The 17643-nt window shown below is 45.4% G+C and overlaps 1 protein-coding gene across 8 annotated transcripts in view; it reads left to right on the forward strand.

Moving 5' to 3' along the window:
- OSBP2 (oxysterol binding protein 2) overlaps positions 1 to 17643 on the forward strand; it is a 159597-nt gene that overhangs the window by 54566 nt on the left and 87388 nt on the right. The window contains exon 1 of one of the 8 annotated variants that reach the window (XM_083717126.1): positions 1312 to 1550. The exons of 6 other annotated variants lie outside the window; for them this stretch is intronic. Coding sequence is in view for 1 of the 2 variants with exons in the window: in XM_083717122.1 (XP_083573248.1) it covers positions 12454 to 12532 (79 nt within the window). In the remaining variant the exon portion in view is untranslated. Of the gene's footprint in view, positions 1 to 1311; positions 1551 to 12423; positions 12533 to 17643 lie in introns of those variants that run through there. One more of the 8 variants, XM_083717122.1, reaches the window with a different exon arrangement.

Consider the following 17643-nt stretch of genomic DNA (forward strand, 5'->3'; position numbering starts at 1 on the left):
TTATGGTTATTTGCTTCCCATAAGGCTGCAATTATTATTATTAATTTAAGTAATTACCTGCTCTTCACCAGCAAGTCCCAGGGTGTGTTGCAACAATTAAAAATTCAGAATTAAAAACAATTTAAGCATATGCAATATAATAAGAGATACAAAACAGTTACATATATTTAAAAAAAATCTAAGAAATCACAAATTTTAAAAACAAAAAATATAAAAACTGTTAAAAACGACAGTGGCATGGACATAAAATCAATTCACATCAAAGACAGATATCAACAGGGATAAAGATTTTAGCAGGTTTGTTGAAAGAGGAATGCATTTAGCAGGTACCAAAAACCTAATAGAGAAGACACCTGTCTGTTATGCAGTGGGAGGGAGTTCCAAAGGATTTAATTGCTACCACATTAAAGTTCTGATTCTGACATCATACACAACAGACTTTGGACAGCACCTGTGGGATGACCTCTCCTGCAGAACACTGTGATTGGTTGAGTATGTCAATCATGCTTTGGCGAAAAAGTCTTTCAGCCTGTACCTGAGCTGCAACAGAGTCAGTGCCTGGTTTTATTTCTTAGCAAAATGGAAGTAAATTCATATTCCAATTTATATGCAACCCGAGTCAAGTAGGCCAAACCAAGATATCCTTTGGTGCAAATGTTTCGCTGCTTTCCTCCGGCAACTCTCCGTTTTAGAACCGCAAAGGCTACCTTTGGAAGCTCGTCTCCAGGTATTTCTTCGATAGGAGTGGATATTTTCAGCAGACTTGCCCCTCAGTTGAAATGGTCTCACGAAACGCCTTGATATGATGTGTCCAGATGGTAGCTTGTTCTGTTCTGGAAAAAACCACAACAAAACAACAAAACCGTCCCACAGAGGAGGTGGCCAGCCAGCCTCAGCCTGAAAGCTTACATATGAAATGTTGAAGAAGTCCCACTCGCTCTGGTTTCAAGACCTTAGAAAGATCACCAAGCTGAGTTGGTGCTTTTTAAAAACCTCCTTACTTTGTGGACTGTGGGGAAGGGAAGGAAGAAGGGAGCAGCCAGCAGCACGGTGGCTTGATCAGTTTGTCACACCCCAGATTTGCGAAGGGGAGGGCGGCGATGTTCCAAGAGCCAGGAAGGGAGAATTGGGAGTGGGTGGGGCCGCCCAGCACCCGGCAGAACACATGACTGCCCAATAAGTCTCCTCTCCTTCTCCTTGAGTGTGTGCGGGTGGTTTTTTGGGAGACCCATCCATCTGGCGGCTGTCCATGGTGCTGATCAGCGACGGCAGCGGCAGCAGCAGCTGCGACTCCTCTCCTGGGTGGAGATTGATGAGAGCTCCTTGCGGATCCTCATCCGGAGGTTTCACTTGCCAGTATTTATTTGCTTTCGCCTGCCTTTCTCGGCAGGGGAGGGGCTGAAGACGGATGGACTGAGGTGGGAAAGGAAACATACCAGAGTGGAAGACCACTATAAGCCCCACACGCGCACCCCACCCCACCCCACGGCAGGTTTAAGGAAGACTTGTCCTTTGTCTCTCTAGCTGCTGCGAGGGGAAGACTTGGCTGGGTGAGTAAGGGAGGAGGGGTTGGGGAGATCGGGGAGTGTAGCCTCTCCCACCCCATCCCCACCCCATTGCTGGACTGGCAAAGCAGAGGAAAAGGGGAGTGGGGTCTTTCCTCCCCTCCTGTTTCTCGCACGCAGCTCCACTCCTTACCCCGTTCTCCGGCTGTATGGAAATGGCACCTCAGGGTGGAGCAGCTGTCCAGGCTGAGAACTGGGGAAGAGATGGAGGTATAAAATGGAGGGGGGGGGTTGAACTGCTTGGCTTTCATGAGCACTGTGGGTGAACCCACTTTCTGGAGAGGAACAGCAGCCCCCTACCCTAATATTTTTAGGTGAACCCTCCCATCTATTGCTTCTAATGTGAAAATATATGAAGTGGAAAGTGGGGGTGGGTGGGTGGAGCAAGGAAATCCACTGGTTTGGGGGATTATTATTATTATTTTGCAACTCTTAAGGATTCTTGTAAAAAGCTGTATCTGAGCAGGGCTTCTCTCTCTGATCTCTCAGGTTGGGGGTGGCGGAAGAGTAAGGAGCCGAAGTCCTGGGAGGAGGGGGCTGATTCATGAGAGATGCTCCGTTTCCTGGCCAGGACCCCTGCTCTCTTTCTCACCCCCCCTTCCGTACAGGCGATCTCTGCTTCTTCTCTCCCCCCCCCCTTTGCCTGGGCAGTGCCTCTCTGAGTAAGCACTTGGTTCCCAGTCTCTCCGCGAAGCTGGACTGCACAGGAAGCCTTGCTTCCCCCTCCCCCCCTAAGCCTCCCTTCTCCTGCCAGCTCTCCATGGGGGAAATGTGCCTTAACCTTATGGGTCACCTCTGCTTGCGGCCCCATCAGAGTGAGGTCTCCGTCACGTGGCAAGGTCAGAGAAGCATAGGAGCAAAGCTGGGTGGGGAGGGGAAGGGTGATGGGCTGCCGCGTGGGGGGCTGGGGTGGGGGCAAAGGAGGCTCCTGCTGTCCAAGCCGATACTTACTTATCATGCCGGGTGAGGGGGGGGTAGCTTGGAAGTGGGTGGCGGCAGCAGCTGCCTCTTTTACAGACAAGGCACTGGGAATTTCAATACTCCCTGCAGTGTGTGGGGGAGAATCACCTGTGTATTGTAACTTCTCGCTTCCAGAAAGCTGTCCTCTTGTTTAGATCAGGTTGCTTTAAGCAAAAACAGAAACCCTCTGTGAATTTGTACGGCTCTGGAATAAAACCCTGCCGGTTCCTCTGGGAGGGTTGGTGGAGCCCAGTATTGATTCTCTGTTAGTCAAAGAGAGAAGCACTGCAATACTGGCAGGGTACAGTTTTGCTGGTTGGAAGTGCTGTGTCAAAGCATCCTTCGGAGGGGAGGGGGCAGTTTCCCTAACACAGGCTTGTCCTCCTATAGCAGCGTTTCCCAACCTGTGGGTCATGACCCGCAAGCGGGTGGCAGGCACACGGGGAAGCCAAGGGAGGGGCCTGGCTTCTGACAGTGACACCCACCCTCCCGTGGTGATGCAGCACTTGGACCTGGGTAGCTTCAGGTGAGCCTCCTCTGGTCTGTCCGGAACAGTCAGGCATCACTCGGTCAGCATTGAGCTAAGATTTCAGCCGCCCTAGGAATTTGCTTCACTTCCCTGTAGACGTGCATAGGCTGTAAATCTCTCTCGGTTAATTCAGTGGGGCATTTTACCATAATGTTTTAACAGAAATGCTTAACTGTGTGTAACTGTTACTAAATTAGTAGTAATCAAAGTGAATGATTTAATAAGTTAATAATCATTAAGGGGGACGCTTTAATCACGATCACAATAATGTATTTTCTTTAGCCATGCTTAAAGTTAGCATTTAATTGATAGAGGGTGTGATCCAGCCAGAATATATACACTTTCAGTTCCTATGGGTTCCAGTGGGAGGGTCGCATTACATCTGTTAGAGCTTTCCCATTGAAACCAATAGAATGTGCAGCCAGTTTAATTCAGAAGTAGCAGTGAGTTCCATAGGACTCACTCCCAGGTAAGCATGCTTGGGATAGCAGCCGTAACATGTTTCACTTTGAGTGGATTGTGCCCATATCAGAACATGATTTACTAATTGCAAAAGCTCATCATTAGGAAATAACTGTGCACCTTGGTTTGACAATGTATCCCACTACAAGCTAGCTACTATGAAGTATATACAGATTTCTCTGTAGTAGCTCACTGTTTTCACTTCTGGGTGAGAAATATACAATCCCTCCTCCCTACAATTGCCTCTGTTTGGTGCATCTTTTTCCACCAACAGATGGGGTTCATACATCGCCTTAAACAAAACTGTGAATAACTTTGTAGGTATAATTCTTTCAACAAATTCTGCATCGATAGGGACGTTGAGTAAAGAATTTTATGGGATGCCTCAAGGAATTGTTAACAAAAGAGGCAGAGTTGCAGTTAAAATGCACAAAACTGCTGCAGAAGATCCAACATCCCAAATTCATATGACAATAAATTGTCATATCAAGGAAATATGGGCTTCTGGGATCACCATACCAAAAAGTTTGGGAACCACCGCTATGTAGGACCAAAAAAAAATAAATAATAAAATGGTGATGAGTCAGGCTGGTTGCCACAAATGAGCTTTTCAAGGTAATATACTAGGCATCTTATTGCGTTTTATTTTTATTTCTTGGATTTATGATTCGATATTGAGGTGGCTGATTTGGAGGCTGAGAATTTAGTAAGAGCAGCAACGCACTTTATTTTGTGTGACGAGGTTTTGAAGTAGAGAAATGATGCATCATGGCTTTGCTGGATTAGTGTAGTCACAGTCTATTCAACTTCCTTAGCAGCCTTTAAAAAGAAAAAAGAAAAAGCTAATCAGATTGTTGCTATTAACTAAACAAACAGTATATGGGGAAAATAAGAATGTTGCCATTGAAATATGTGCTGCTTGCTTTGGGAAACTGGACTTTAGATGAGCTACCGCACTAGACCAGTCTTTAGAGCATGAGCCTATTAATCTCAGGGCTGTGGGTTCAAGGTCTGCATTGGATGAAAGATTGCATTTTAGGGGGCTGGACTAGATGATCCTTGTGCTCCCTTCCAACTCTTATGATTCTATGATTTCCATTCAATCCAGACTATTCCAGAGTGCGGGGTTTGCTTTGTGAGAGCCCCAGTTAACTTATTCAGTAACACTGCATTTCCCTCTATCCCCCTCCACCCTCTGAATCTTCTTTGGCACTTTGTAGAACTTTAGAGGAAACAACTAGTACATTAAGTTTGAGCTGGGAGATCAATCCAGTTCTAGTGCTTTGGAATTTGGTGGAAATAGAACCACTTTCAATTTTCCATCTTCTAGAGGAATATCAGGGGAGTGATAAACTCTTGTTGTCAAGAGCTAAGTGCAGATGGAAACAAAAATGAGTGGCTTGCGAGCTTAATATGCTGCTTCTGAAAACAGAAACGGATCGTCGGAGCAGGTTCTGAACAGCTTGTTTTGCCTGAATGAGATGACGAGTTGATGTGAAATATAGAATTCTTGTGTTGCTTTTGGAGGGCATTGATAGCCAAGGCCCGATTTCACTCGCTTTTCAAGCCCTCTGAAGTCTCTAATTTTCCATGTTGTTGTTATGCATCGATCCACCTGAAGCACGGGTAGCTTTGGGGGATAATGACTGGAGTCTGAGGGCCCGAGTGTGGCGGCATTAAGACTGCTTTCAGTGAACTGCATGTATGAAAATAAAGATTTCTTTGCTAATAGGTGCTTCCTGGCCTTCAATGAAAACCTTTCATGAATGCGATCCAGTTTTCACAGTCTGAATATTTGCAAGTCTGTAAATATCAGATGAAAATGAGATCGGGAGAGTTCAGGTTTTGCATGTTTTTTTTGTTTTGTTTTTTTTTACAATATTGAATAAGCAGCCTTTCAGAATTAGCACAGTTTCTGAAGTACAAACTGTGCTAATTCTGAAAGGCTGCTTATTCAAGGTTGTAAAAACTGTTAAAATTTGAATTCTGTAAGATCTTATGTTTTCACTGAGAAGGTGGAGTAAAAATTACAGTATCGAGTAGAATGCATAAATGCACGATGGGGCAAAGTTATCAGTGGTTACTAGTCACAATGACTATACTCTGCCTCTGAATACCAATTACTGGAAGCCACAGGAAGGAAGAGTGTTGCTGTTAGGTCAGATCCTGCTTGGGGTTTTCCCATGGACATCTGGTTGCCACTTTTAGAATGGATACTGAACTGCGATTGGCCATAGGGCTGTTCTTAAGTTCAAAACATTTTATGAATGGGAATATATATGTAGAAAAAAGGAAATAATCTCGTTAAGAGCAAGTGTTTATATATAGAAACACATCTAAGCAACACCATAACAGTTGGGGGGGGCTCTTTTTATCATACGTGGGGGGGGGCTCTTTTTATCATACGTTCAGTTGCAAACAGATACGGGAGTAAAATTGGAACTGCTGTAGAAAAGATGAGCCATATAATGCGAATAATCCTTTGCTACTTCTCCTGAATTATATAAAGAAATTACTTTTAAACTGATGCAGCATTAGCCATGCATGTGATTATAGTCACAAGGATTTGATACGTGAAGTTAAAGGAAAATACTCCCGAGAATGACAGAATGGGAAAGTGGAGCACGATGGCGTTGTTATGTTTAAATGAGCCAGCTATACAAGAGTGGAGGGAGGAAAATAGTGTTGTTATAGCTTCTTAGAAAATCAGGAATCGTTCCTAAGTCATTGGCAAATTGAAACATTCGCTTGCGCCCGATGGCGTGAACACTGAAACTGTTGACTTGAAATAACTTGTTTCTTCGGTATGCTATGATCTATGGCTGCTTTCATTATTTCCATTATTCTTTGTAGTAATTCGCTCTGTCTTTTAAAAAAGAAAGATTGCTCTCGGGGCACAGTGAATGCTCCCGCACACACTCACACAAGCCATCTACCCCTCAAAAGAGTGTGTGATGATGACTCCTTCCCCTTCTCTCTCTCTCTCTCTCTCTCTCTCTCTCTTTCTCTCTCTCTCCCTCTCCCTCTCCCTCTCCCTCCCTCCCTCTCCTGCTTCTCCCCTTCTCTTTCCTCCCAGCCCTTCCATCCACTGCCCTGCCCTGAGCCGGCATACAGCTTCCGGGTCATGTGGCCAGCATGACTAAGCCGCATCTGGCGAACCAGAGCAGCGCACGGAAACACCGTTTACCTTCCCGCCGGAGCAGTACCTATTTATCTACTTGCACTTTGACGTGCTTTCGAACTGCTAGGTTGGCAGGAGCAGGGACCGAACAACAGGAGCTCACCCCGTCACGGGGATTCAAACCGCCGACCTTCTGATCGGCAAGTCCTAGACTCAGTGGTTTAACCCACAGCGCCACCTGCGTACCTTTTTTAACAGCTACCCTAAACAGAGCTGCCTTCAGATGTCTTCTGAAAGTCTGGTAGTTATTTTTCTCTTTGACATCTGGTGGGAGGGTGTTCCACAGGGCGGATGCCACTACCGAGAAGGCCCTTTGCCTGGTTCCCTGTAACTTGGCTTCTCGCAGCGAGGGAACCGCCAGAAGGCACTGGACCTCAGAGTCCGGGCAGAACGATGGAGGCGGAGACGGTTGCAAATCCCCCCTTCAACAATTAGATTAAGAAAAAAAGCTTCCATTGGTACCGATGGGATCTTCCTCCACCCCCTAAAGCTATAATAGGCATGTGGTGAACAGGGCCACGGATGAGATTCTGCTTGCCGGATTCAAGAGACACTGTGGGCTGCGTCTGGCTCATAGACTCGTGATTCCTTACCCGAGTGTTTCCTCACCCCCTAATTTATAGCTTGGGATGAAGTTGGGGTAGACCCAACATAGAGAAGGTGAATCTGAAAGTTGGCGGTTCGAGCCCGTCCAGGGACAGTTGTGGCAGGATACTACCTTTTCCACCAGTCTCAAACTTTTTAATTGTTTGCTTTTGAATGTTGATGTCAGCTTTCTAGCCCTGTTCATTAGATGTGCAAGGAAGGCCTAGTGCTCTGTGCATCTTTGTGGTCTGCAGTTAGATTAGCAGTTTCAGAGAGCAAGACCTGGTGGGGGGTGTGGCACCACGTCTGATTAACACCCCCACCCCTCCCAAGGCCCACTTCACCAAATCTGGTGCCCTCCAAATGCTTGGGACTACATCAGAGGAAGAGGGCCTTCTTGGTAGTGGCGCCCACCTTGTGGAATGCCCTCCCATCAGATGTTAAGGAGATGAGTAATTATATAACATTTAGGAAACATCTGAAGGCAGCCCTGTATAGGGAAGGTATTTTAGGCTTAATGTTTTATTATGTCTTTATATATGCTGGAAGCCGCCCAGAGTGGCTGGGGCAACCAGTCAGATGGACAGGGTACACGTAAATATCATCATCATCATCTCCCATCAGCCTCAGCTAGCTCAGCTGTGCCTGTTGGGGCTGATGGGGCTGTTAGTTGAGAACATCTGGAGTTCAGGCTTTCAGGCAGTGTTAGAAGACTGGCTTCCATTCTTTAAATGCATTAGTAGCAGGAGGCTGGGACACAGCTGGGTTCTGGACTAGGTGGGCCATTGACCTTATCTGGCTCTTCTTATGTTCTATATAACAGTTCTCATTTCAGTGTACTGGTGCAAACTTGGAAATGTACGCTGTTTTCTTTCTATTGTATAATTAGAAGGGGTAGAATCATAGCGTTGGAAGGGACCTTGAGGATCATCTAGTGTCAGAACCCCCTGCAATGCAGGAATATGCAGCTGTACCTAATGGGGATTGAACCTGCAACCTTGGCGTTATCAGCACCACACTCTAAGCCAGGGGTCAGCATACTTTTTCAGCAGGGGGCTGGTCCACTGTCCCTCAGACCTTGTGGGGGGCTGGACTATATTTTTTGGGGAAAAAAGAAGAATGCCCCACAAATCCTATGCCCCACAAATAACCCAGAGATGCATTTTAAATAAAAGCACACATTCTGCTCATGTGAAAACATGCTGATTCCCAGCCTATTCGCGGGCCAGATTTAGAAGGCGATTGGGCTGGATCCGGCCCCCAGGCCTTAGTTTGCTACCCATGGACTACCCAGGATTGTGGGCTTCTTTTATTGTTGTGGGTCCTTCCTGGCACTCTCAAATTCCTTTATCGGGGCGGGGGGGGGGGAGAGAAGTGGGACATAAATAAAGTAAGGCTAAAAACACAGACCTTTCAGAACTCAGCATGAGCTCTTTTGCTGGTGCAACAGAATACAGAGGTTTGTGTCCCTGGCTTGTTGGCCAAGGGTGGGGTTTAAGAATGGAACAAAGAGGGTGGGTGGGAGGCAGCAAGCTGGGAGACAAGGCTGGCAGTCGAACGAGTATTGCATGAGGAAATCAATCTTCCTGCAAGGATCCAGGGTGTATTCAGGAGCTAATTATAAAGCTGTCAATATGCACATTTATTATTAATAACAACAACTAATAAAAGCCCAGCCAGATGGAGTCACAGACTTATTTCAGGCTTTTTCTGATAATATTAATGGTAGGATCTTCCTATTTCTCATCCCTCAACCCCCAGATTTCTGCATGCAGATCTAAATAGAAACAAAAGATAAACTCTGTTTAAAAGATGGTTTCAGCAGCTGATGCAAGAGAAGGCAGTAGTTTATATATCCCTGTAATGTTTCAGGATGTGCCTGTCTGTGGTTGCCCCTGCTCCTGGCTGCATCCGTGTTTCAATCTCTTTAGCCTTTGGTGCAACCTGAGATGTTTCTGCATCGAGTACTGCCTAATCTAATTTAGCTGGCATCCCACCTCCCACAGTCCATTTAAAGATTATTAGGCGGAATAAGTTGATTTCGTTTTCGTATTGCCTAGCAATACTTCTGGCAAATTCACAAGCTCGTCCTCTTCTTTGTGGATTTTCGGTCGGTCTTAATGGCTATATTGCCCTACCATGACTTTTGGATGCTTTTCTTAATAAACCAAGAAAAGAGAGCTGGTCTGTACATAACTCAAAGCCAAACTATGGATGATTGGGAACACGGTAGCAAGAGTGTTCCTGGAGGGGCGGTGCTGGCTGTTTCCTGCTTTCTCTGGTCCTTGTATTGGTTCAGCTTAATATGTTGTCTGAATCTGAGCTTATGGAGCAGAATCTCCTCTCCGGGAGCCCACAAATGCTTGAGCATTGGTGCTAAGCCATAGTTTATGGATGAGACAGCTGAACAACTGGCCATTTTGTTTCTGACCACAGGGACACTGCCTCCTCCTGTTGGCTGTTAAGGGAAGGGTACTTTAACTATTGTTTGGAAAGACGGGGCACTCAACAAGCCTTGTAGTCTGTTTGAAGCCACTTATCCCAAGAGATCATGGCCATTGGTCCCATCACCTCCTGGCAAATAGAAGGGGAAGAAATGGAGGCAGTGAGAGATTTTACTTTCTTGGGCTCCATGATCACCGCAGATGGTGACAGCAGCCACGAAATTAAAAAACGCCTGCTTCTTGGGAGAAAAGCAATTACAAACCTAGACAGCATCTTAAAAAGCAGAGATACCACCTTGCCAACAAAGGTCCGTATAGTTAAAGCTATGGTTTTCCCAGTAGTGATGTATGGATTCTGCTCTGAGACCTGCAGTTATAGGGCGGTATACAAATCTAATTAATAGTAATAATATTTCCTGGTTGGTTGGAAATCATATGGGCGGGTTATGACTGTTGTGGGAAAAGGTGTTCTAATTATGTGACCGGTAAGCTTATGAATATATGTTAGTTCAGGGGGTATAAAATATCATGTCTGAGAGCTACAACCTTGCAGTCCCTTTGGGATTTCTGGATGTTTGTATAATTTTTCACTTAAAGCCACTGCCTGCTGGCATTCCTTTTTTTCAAATTTTATTTTTTCTCATATATAATTTTTCCTATATCCACTATGTCACTCTTTCTCTTATCTTTATTTTCTCTCTTCTTACAAAAAAACCCGACGCCTTCCGCTCCCCCTCTATCTCTCTTTGTTTTGAAACAATTCTTCTGTCAAGTTGGCTGTTCCCAAAACAAAGTTCTGTTCACACAAAGAAGAAAGAAGAAAGAAGAAAGATTCAGGTAGGTGTTGGTCTGACGTAGTCGGGAAAAAATTAAAAAATTGTCCAGTAGCACCTTAGAGACCAACTAACAAACTTAAAAAGAGAGACATCACCTTGCCGACAAAGGTCCGTATAGTTAAAGCCATGGTTTTCCCAGTAGTGATGTATGGAAGTGAGATCTGGACCATCAAGAAGGCTGATCGCCGAAGAATTGGTGCTTTTGAATTATGGTGCTGGAGGAGACTCTTGAGAGTCCCATGGACTGCAAGAAGATCAAACATATCCATTCTTAAGGAAATCAGCCCTGAGTGCTCACCTGAAGCTGAGACTCCAATACTTTGGCCACCTCATGAGAAGAGAAGACTCCCTGGAAAAGATCCTGATGCTGGGAAAGATGGAGGGCACAAGGAGAAGGGGGTGACAGAGGACGAGACGTTTGGACAGTGTTCTTGAAGCTACCAGCGTGAGTTTGACTAAACTGCGGGAGGCAGTGGAAGACAGGAGTGCCTGGCGTGCTCTGGTCCATGGGGTTACGAAGAGTCGGACACGACTAAACAACAACAACATCCCAAGAGATGCTACAGACTGAGCTATGTATGTAAACCTAGTTTCAGTGTGACTGCTCTGAGTAGGACTAGCATTGGCTACAACCTATACCACCCACTAGTTCAGTATTGTTTACACGGACTGGCAGCAGTCCTCCAGCGTTTCAGACAAGGAATCTCTTCCTAGGGGATCAACTCTGGCATGCAAAGCAGTTGCTCTGTCACTGAGCTGCAACCGCTCCCCGAAACGCGAATGTGTGCTGTTAGTCTATACATTTTCTTCTTACTCTGAGCTTTGAATCTTTACTTTGTGGTCCGACAGACTTTAGGATTTCCCCCTAAAGGTTACAAGGACTGGGAATAATAAAATAAAATGCTTGGAGGCATTTATAGGTGGTTTCCCCATTTCCCCCCTCATCTCTCCCAATTCCTATTCAGCAGCAAATACCCTTTCCATAGTGAGGTTACTGTAGCTCACACCTAACAGGAATTTATCCAGCATTTTCTCTCTCGCTCTTGTCAAATTCCTTCTGTGGGTTAGAGTGTGGGGTGGGGAGGCTGCATATTCAGTTGGGGGGCAAGCCCAGATTTCTCCTCCAGTAGAGGGGTGAGAAACCTTTCCCTTTGGGTATGAAATTTATTTTGGGGGCGAATACAGAATTGCTCATTTTCTGAATGTAGTTTTTGGGTCATTTTTCATTTAACAGAATGATGTAGAAATCACTCTTCCAGGCTCTGTGTGTGTGTGTGTGTGTGTGTGTGTGTGTGTGTGTGTGTGTGTGTGTGTGTTTTTAAGCTCTGATGCATATTCCAGCAAACGTCCTAAAAACAACCTCTAGCGAGGATTTAAAGGGACAGGGCTCTTTCCCAATTACCTTCCCAGATCGCCTTTGTCAGCTTCCTGTGGTCCATGTGACTTTGCAAAGCGCATGTTCCATAAAGGGGAAGCAGCAAGCCAGCAATGCAGCCTATGCGTTTCATATGCGGCTCTCTCCTTTCCCTGTTCCGTTCCCCTTTTACTTTCCGAGAGAACTCCTGTCTCCCCAGCAGGGATGGAGTTAAGCCTTGCCTTCTTGCTCCCAAAGAGAGGCTGTGGTGCATTGTGGTATAATGAGGCAGCTTTCACGGTTGCCGGGAGATCCATGGGGCTCAACTATATGGAGAGAGAGGGATAGCATGTGGCCAGAATCTGTAATGTGGGATGTGCTTTCTCTGAGAGCAGTGATGCATCAGGCCACCATCTCCCTGCTGAATCAGGATGTTTCTTAAATATTAGTGTCTTCCATTTTTATTTTTATTTTTTATAAACAACCTCAGGCAATGCCCTGAGCTGGAGCTTCCGCCAAACCCCTCTGACGGCGGGAATGAAGGGGAGGGGCTGCTGGGAGTCAGGATCCGTCCGCTCCTTCTGCAACTCGGGCTGCCTGAATAAAATAAAGAAGGGTTAGTTGGCCTTCTCTGGACTTCTCCCCCCATCACCACCCCCTTTCCAGAGGCCTTCGGTTATCTATGGGCCCTTCTGGCTTCCACTGACTGGTATATTTCACTGCATGATCAATTCATGGGGATATTTGTGTACTTTAAAAAGAAAAGGGAAAAAGTGTTGTGCCTTATTGTGTGGGTGGGGGTGGGGAGGTTGCCTTGCCGCTGGGAAAAACATGTTAATTTCATGCGGAATGAAAGGGAGCAACAGCAATAGACCACCGACTATGTCTGCACAGAGAATTCTCCTCTTGGCAGCCGGGGAGAGTGTGAAATTGTCACGGATCAGAGTGGGGGAAATCCGCGTTTTTCATAAACGTGGAGAATGTGGCTTACTTTGTTTCTCTTTTGACTACATCCTATTTATAAGTACAGTGGTACCTAGGGTTATATACGCTTCAGGTTACAGACTCCGCTAACCCAGAAATAGTGCTTCAGGTTAAGAACTTTGCTTCAGGATGAGAACAGAAATCGTGCCGTGGCGGCAGCAGGAGGCCCCATTAGCTAAAGTGGTGTTTCAGGTTAAGAACAGTTTCAGGTTAAGAACGGACCTCCGGAACGAATTAAGTACTTAACCTGAGGTACCACTGTACAACACTGTAGTCCCCCCCCCCCCAGCCCCAACTTATCTCTGTGTACCAAACTTAACTCCTAACACTTCCAATCACCTGTTTGCTGTGCCTGTTTTCACTGGCACGAGGTGGTGCGTTCTTGAAGAACCGGATCTTGCATAACTCGAGCATGCTCTGAATTCACCTGGAAGGTGAAAAAACATTTCCTGAAGCACAAAATATGTGGGCGGTGGCATTTAAAGGTGAAAAGTGGTGTTTTGAGGTTTTTGTAGCAAAATATATAGCTTGAAGCAGACATATGGGAAAGGTTCTGTCTCTGTAGGCGTGGTCTGCTCCTTTCCTTATCTTTGCCTTCAGGAACCTGGTACTTTTCAGATGTTTTGGACTACAACACCCATCAGTACGAACTGGCAGGGGCTGATGGGAGTTGTAGTTGACAATATCTGGAGGAGGCCCCAGCTTGGCAAAGTCTTCCTTATATGATAGGATAATGCTTAGTGTTGATGGGGTGCTTGACACAGTGCTTAGTCTATGGCATTGCATGTGGAATACTTTTGGTGGATTAGTGGTACCTCTGGTTAAGAACTTAATTCATTCTGGAGGTCCGTTCTTAACCTGAAACTGTTCTTAACCTGAAGCACCACTTTAGCTAATAGGGCCTCCTGCTGCTGCTGCTGCGCCGCCGGAGCCCGATTTCTGTTCTCATCCTGAAGCAAAGTTCTTAACCCGAGGTACTATTTCTGGGTTAGCTGAGTCTTTTACCTGAAGTGTATATAACCTGAAGCGTCTGTAACCCGAGGTACCACTGTACTTGAACATTGCAGAGGAATCCAAGTGTGTTCTACTGCTTTCCCAAGAGGAAGGATGTGAATGACCTATCCTGGATTTTACACCTGCGCAAACTTTTGTGCAAGTGTTTGTGGAACAGGGTGCTAGTGTCTGTTTCCTTCTACTTCCCGGCTCTTTGGATCTAATCCACCCTCTTCACAATAATTGCATTAGCATTATAAATCAGGTCAGTACTATTATTGACCTATTTCTGATGTGGCGTAGTACTAAGATATAGTGCCTTGCCTGAGGGCACATAATGGCCTGGTTTGGACATCATGATAAGCTGTAGTTTAGTATGGATTGCCATTCTCCATATGAACCAGCCCAGACCCTCCTGTTTTTATTACCACTGGCTCTTCTCTGTGTGGCCCACCTATGGGAAGTGTGGAGGATGGCTGCATGAGAATGCTCCTTTTCAGTGGTGGCCCTCATCTGAAATGCTCTTCCCAACGAGATGCACCTGGCCCCATCCTTGTCAGTCTTTAATCACAAAAGGTAAAGGTAAAGGGACCCCTGACCATTAGGTCCAGTCGTGACCGACTCTGGGGTGGCGGTGCTCATCTCGCTTTATTGGCCGAGGGAGCTGGCGTACAACTTTCAGGTCATGTGGCCAGCATGACTAAGCCGCTTCTGGTGAACCAGAGCAGCGCATGGAAACACCGTTTACCTTCCCGATGGAGCGGTACCTATTTATCTACTTGCACTTTGACGTGCTTTTGAACTGCTAAGCTGGCAGGAGCAGGAGCAACGGGAGCTCACCCCATCGCGGGGATTCGAACCGCCGACCTTCTGATCGGCAAGTCCTAGGCTCTGTGGTTTAACCCACAGCACCACCCGCGTCCCTTCTTTAATCACTAGACTAAGGCTATTTTGTTTCCCCAGGCCTTTGCTTAATTAGATTGCATCCTGTGGTGGTCTCATCCTTTAGTGGCATGGGTAGGACTTGTCCTTATGAATATGTTGCTGGATGAGTATTTAATGCATCTGCATTGTTCATTTTTCCATGGTTTTAATTGCTATTATCTGTTGTATTTGCTGTTGCTAAGTTGCTTTGAGGTTTCTTTTCCTTGTGTAAAGCGATTGATAAATGTAATTGATATTAATAGCAATCATTCAACTGTGGCTTAATGTGAACAAACAGAATAGTTCAACCCTTGTTTTCCAATCGTGGTTTGCTCGGAGAGAAGCAAAAGCCACGAATGCCGCTTCCCACATAATGCAAAGCAGGCTTCCTGTTTGATTTCTTCTCCAACAAGTCAAATAAAAGAAGGAGTGGGGTGCAGCAGGGACAGATGAGCAGTGAGCACCAAAACACACTGCTTGTTCATGTTAACTGTGACATCTGAACCCAGCCAGTGAGTTTGTTGTGACATTTAGATTTTGCACTGGGACTTCCGATTGACAGTTGCAGTATTTTAGCCACTATTACCAGTTAGGCCCCTAAATTATAGGCAATTGCACTTAGGCTGTTTCCAATAATTGGAGGGCTGAGAGATTCCCTTTACCTTATTGCTATTAAAAATGGGACAACCCACTCTTTCTTTAATCATTAAAGGTTTTAAAATTTGAATATATTAATGTTTATGTATCTGGAAGCTTTGCATGCTGATGATGGACGTTTGGAGAGTGTGATGTGTTTGTATATCATAGTTATGGTTATCTGGGGCCCCAGGGATGAATTCCACCCTTTCCATTTTATTCAGTACGTTGCTGTTGCGTGCAGTTCAAATTGAAATAGGAAGTGTGTAGGGTCCAGTGGCACATACATATACAGTGGTGGCTGGTGCCAATTGGGACTGGTTGGGTGGTAGGCATGGAGCCCAACAGTAGGTGGCGCCAGAGACAATGACAGGCAGTGGCAACTGATTCTAGTTTTGCCCCCATCCTCTTCCCTACAAGGGCAGCATTGAGACTAAGGAAGAAGAAGCTGGTGGCCAGTGCCATCCCCTGGACTGATTGTGAGAACAGAAGGAGCTGCCTTATGCAGACTAGCTCAGGATTATCTACAATGACTAGCAGTGGCTCTCTAGGATTTTTTCCCAGACCTACCTGCAGTTGCCAAGGATTGAACCTGGCACCTTCTGCATGCAAAGCAGATCATAGAATCATAGAATCATAGAGTTGGAAGAGACCACAAGGGCCATTGAGTCCAACCCCCTGCCAAGCAGGAAACACCATCAGAGCACTCCTGACATATGGTTGTCAAGCCTCTGCTTAAAGACCTCCAAAGAAGGAGACTCCACCACACTTCTTGGCAGCAAATTCCACTGTCGAACAGCTCTTACTGTCAGGAAGTTCTTCCTAATGTTTAGGTGGAATCTTCTTTCTTGTAGTTTGGAATCATTGCTCCGTGTCCGCTTCTCTGGAGCAGCAGAAAACAACTTTTCTCCCTCCTCTATGTGACATCCTTTTATATATTTGAACATGGCTATCATATCACCCCTTAACCTCCTCTTCTCCAGGCGAAACATGCCCAGCTCCCTTAGCCGTTCCTCATAAGGCATCGTTTCCAGGCCTTTGACCTGAGGGCTGGCTACAGGCAGACTGAGGTTGGTGGAACAGTGCCCTAATGGACCAGCCTCCCCTGTAAATGTGTTTTTCTCCTACCTGCAGATTTCCCGTCCCTCTTAAGCAGCTCAGCAACATGCTCAAATATGCTGTTTTCTATGAATGGCAATGTTGAAAGGCTGCAGATGGCAGTCTCTGTCTGGAGAGGCCTCCACCCTATTCCATCCCCATACATTTCTCATGTAAGGAGGAGGTAATGCATCTTCTATCTTGGTGCCTGCTCCAGCTACTGAAAAGCAAAGTTCACATTTTGCTTTGAGAATCCCCCCCCCCCCCGCTTAATGGACTAAAACTCATATGATTTTAATGAATGGGCTGAGAGCAGCAGTAGTTCATCCGGCCGAAGTTTAAACAATTGATTTTGTATTTTTCCTCTACGAGCAACACAGCTTGGATTTCTTTTGCATCTGCAGAAGGTTCTGGCCCACAAATGCCTGGGCTGAAATAACAGCGTCAGCTGCTCAGATGCTGCAGTGGACCAACATGGACAACTTTTGGGGGGATCTATTATTTATTTGTTTCATAAAATTTATACACTGCTGGAATGTTTAAACAGCAACAACAACACCACCACAAAGCAGTGCGCAGCAAAATTATCAATAGGAAAACTTAGCAAGAATAATTGAAGACTTTTGAAAAGTTAAAATAACAATAGGCTAAAAATGGATTAAGGCTTTCATCAAGTTCCGAAACATCTGGATAGGCTTATCGAAACAAAAAATCTTTTTAGCAGGTGCTTAAAAAAGTACAGTGATGGAAACTGCCTTCCATCCAGCTGGCCTGATCATTTCCCACTCTTGGTGATGTGGTGGTCAGGTGCTATTTTTATCTCACCATTACATAATTTTGCATATATACACATACATGCAATCTGTGCATTATATAATTAGAACTTACTCTTGCTTTTTTTTTTTGTCATGCATAAAAGAGGATATTGCTCTCAGATAGTCTAATGGGTTTAATTTTCAGCCATGTTTAAAATGTTGAATGTGTAGTTAGACAATAATAATAATAATAATAATAATAATAATAATAATAATTTATTTATATCCTGCTCTCCCCAGCCAAAGCCGGGCTCAGAGCAGCTAACAACAGTAAAAA

Source organism: Podarcis gaigeae, assembly GCF_964106915.1.
Source record: "Podarcis gaigeae genome assembly, chromosome: 16".
Classification (NCBI taxonomy): Eukaryota; Metazoa; Chordata; class Lepidosauria; order Squamata; family Lacertidae; genus Podarcis; species Podarcis gaigeae.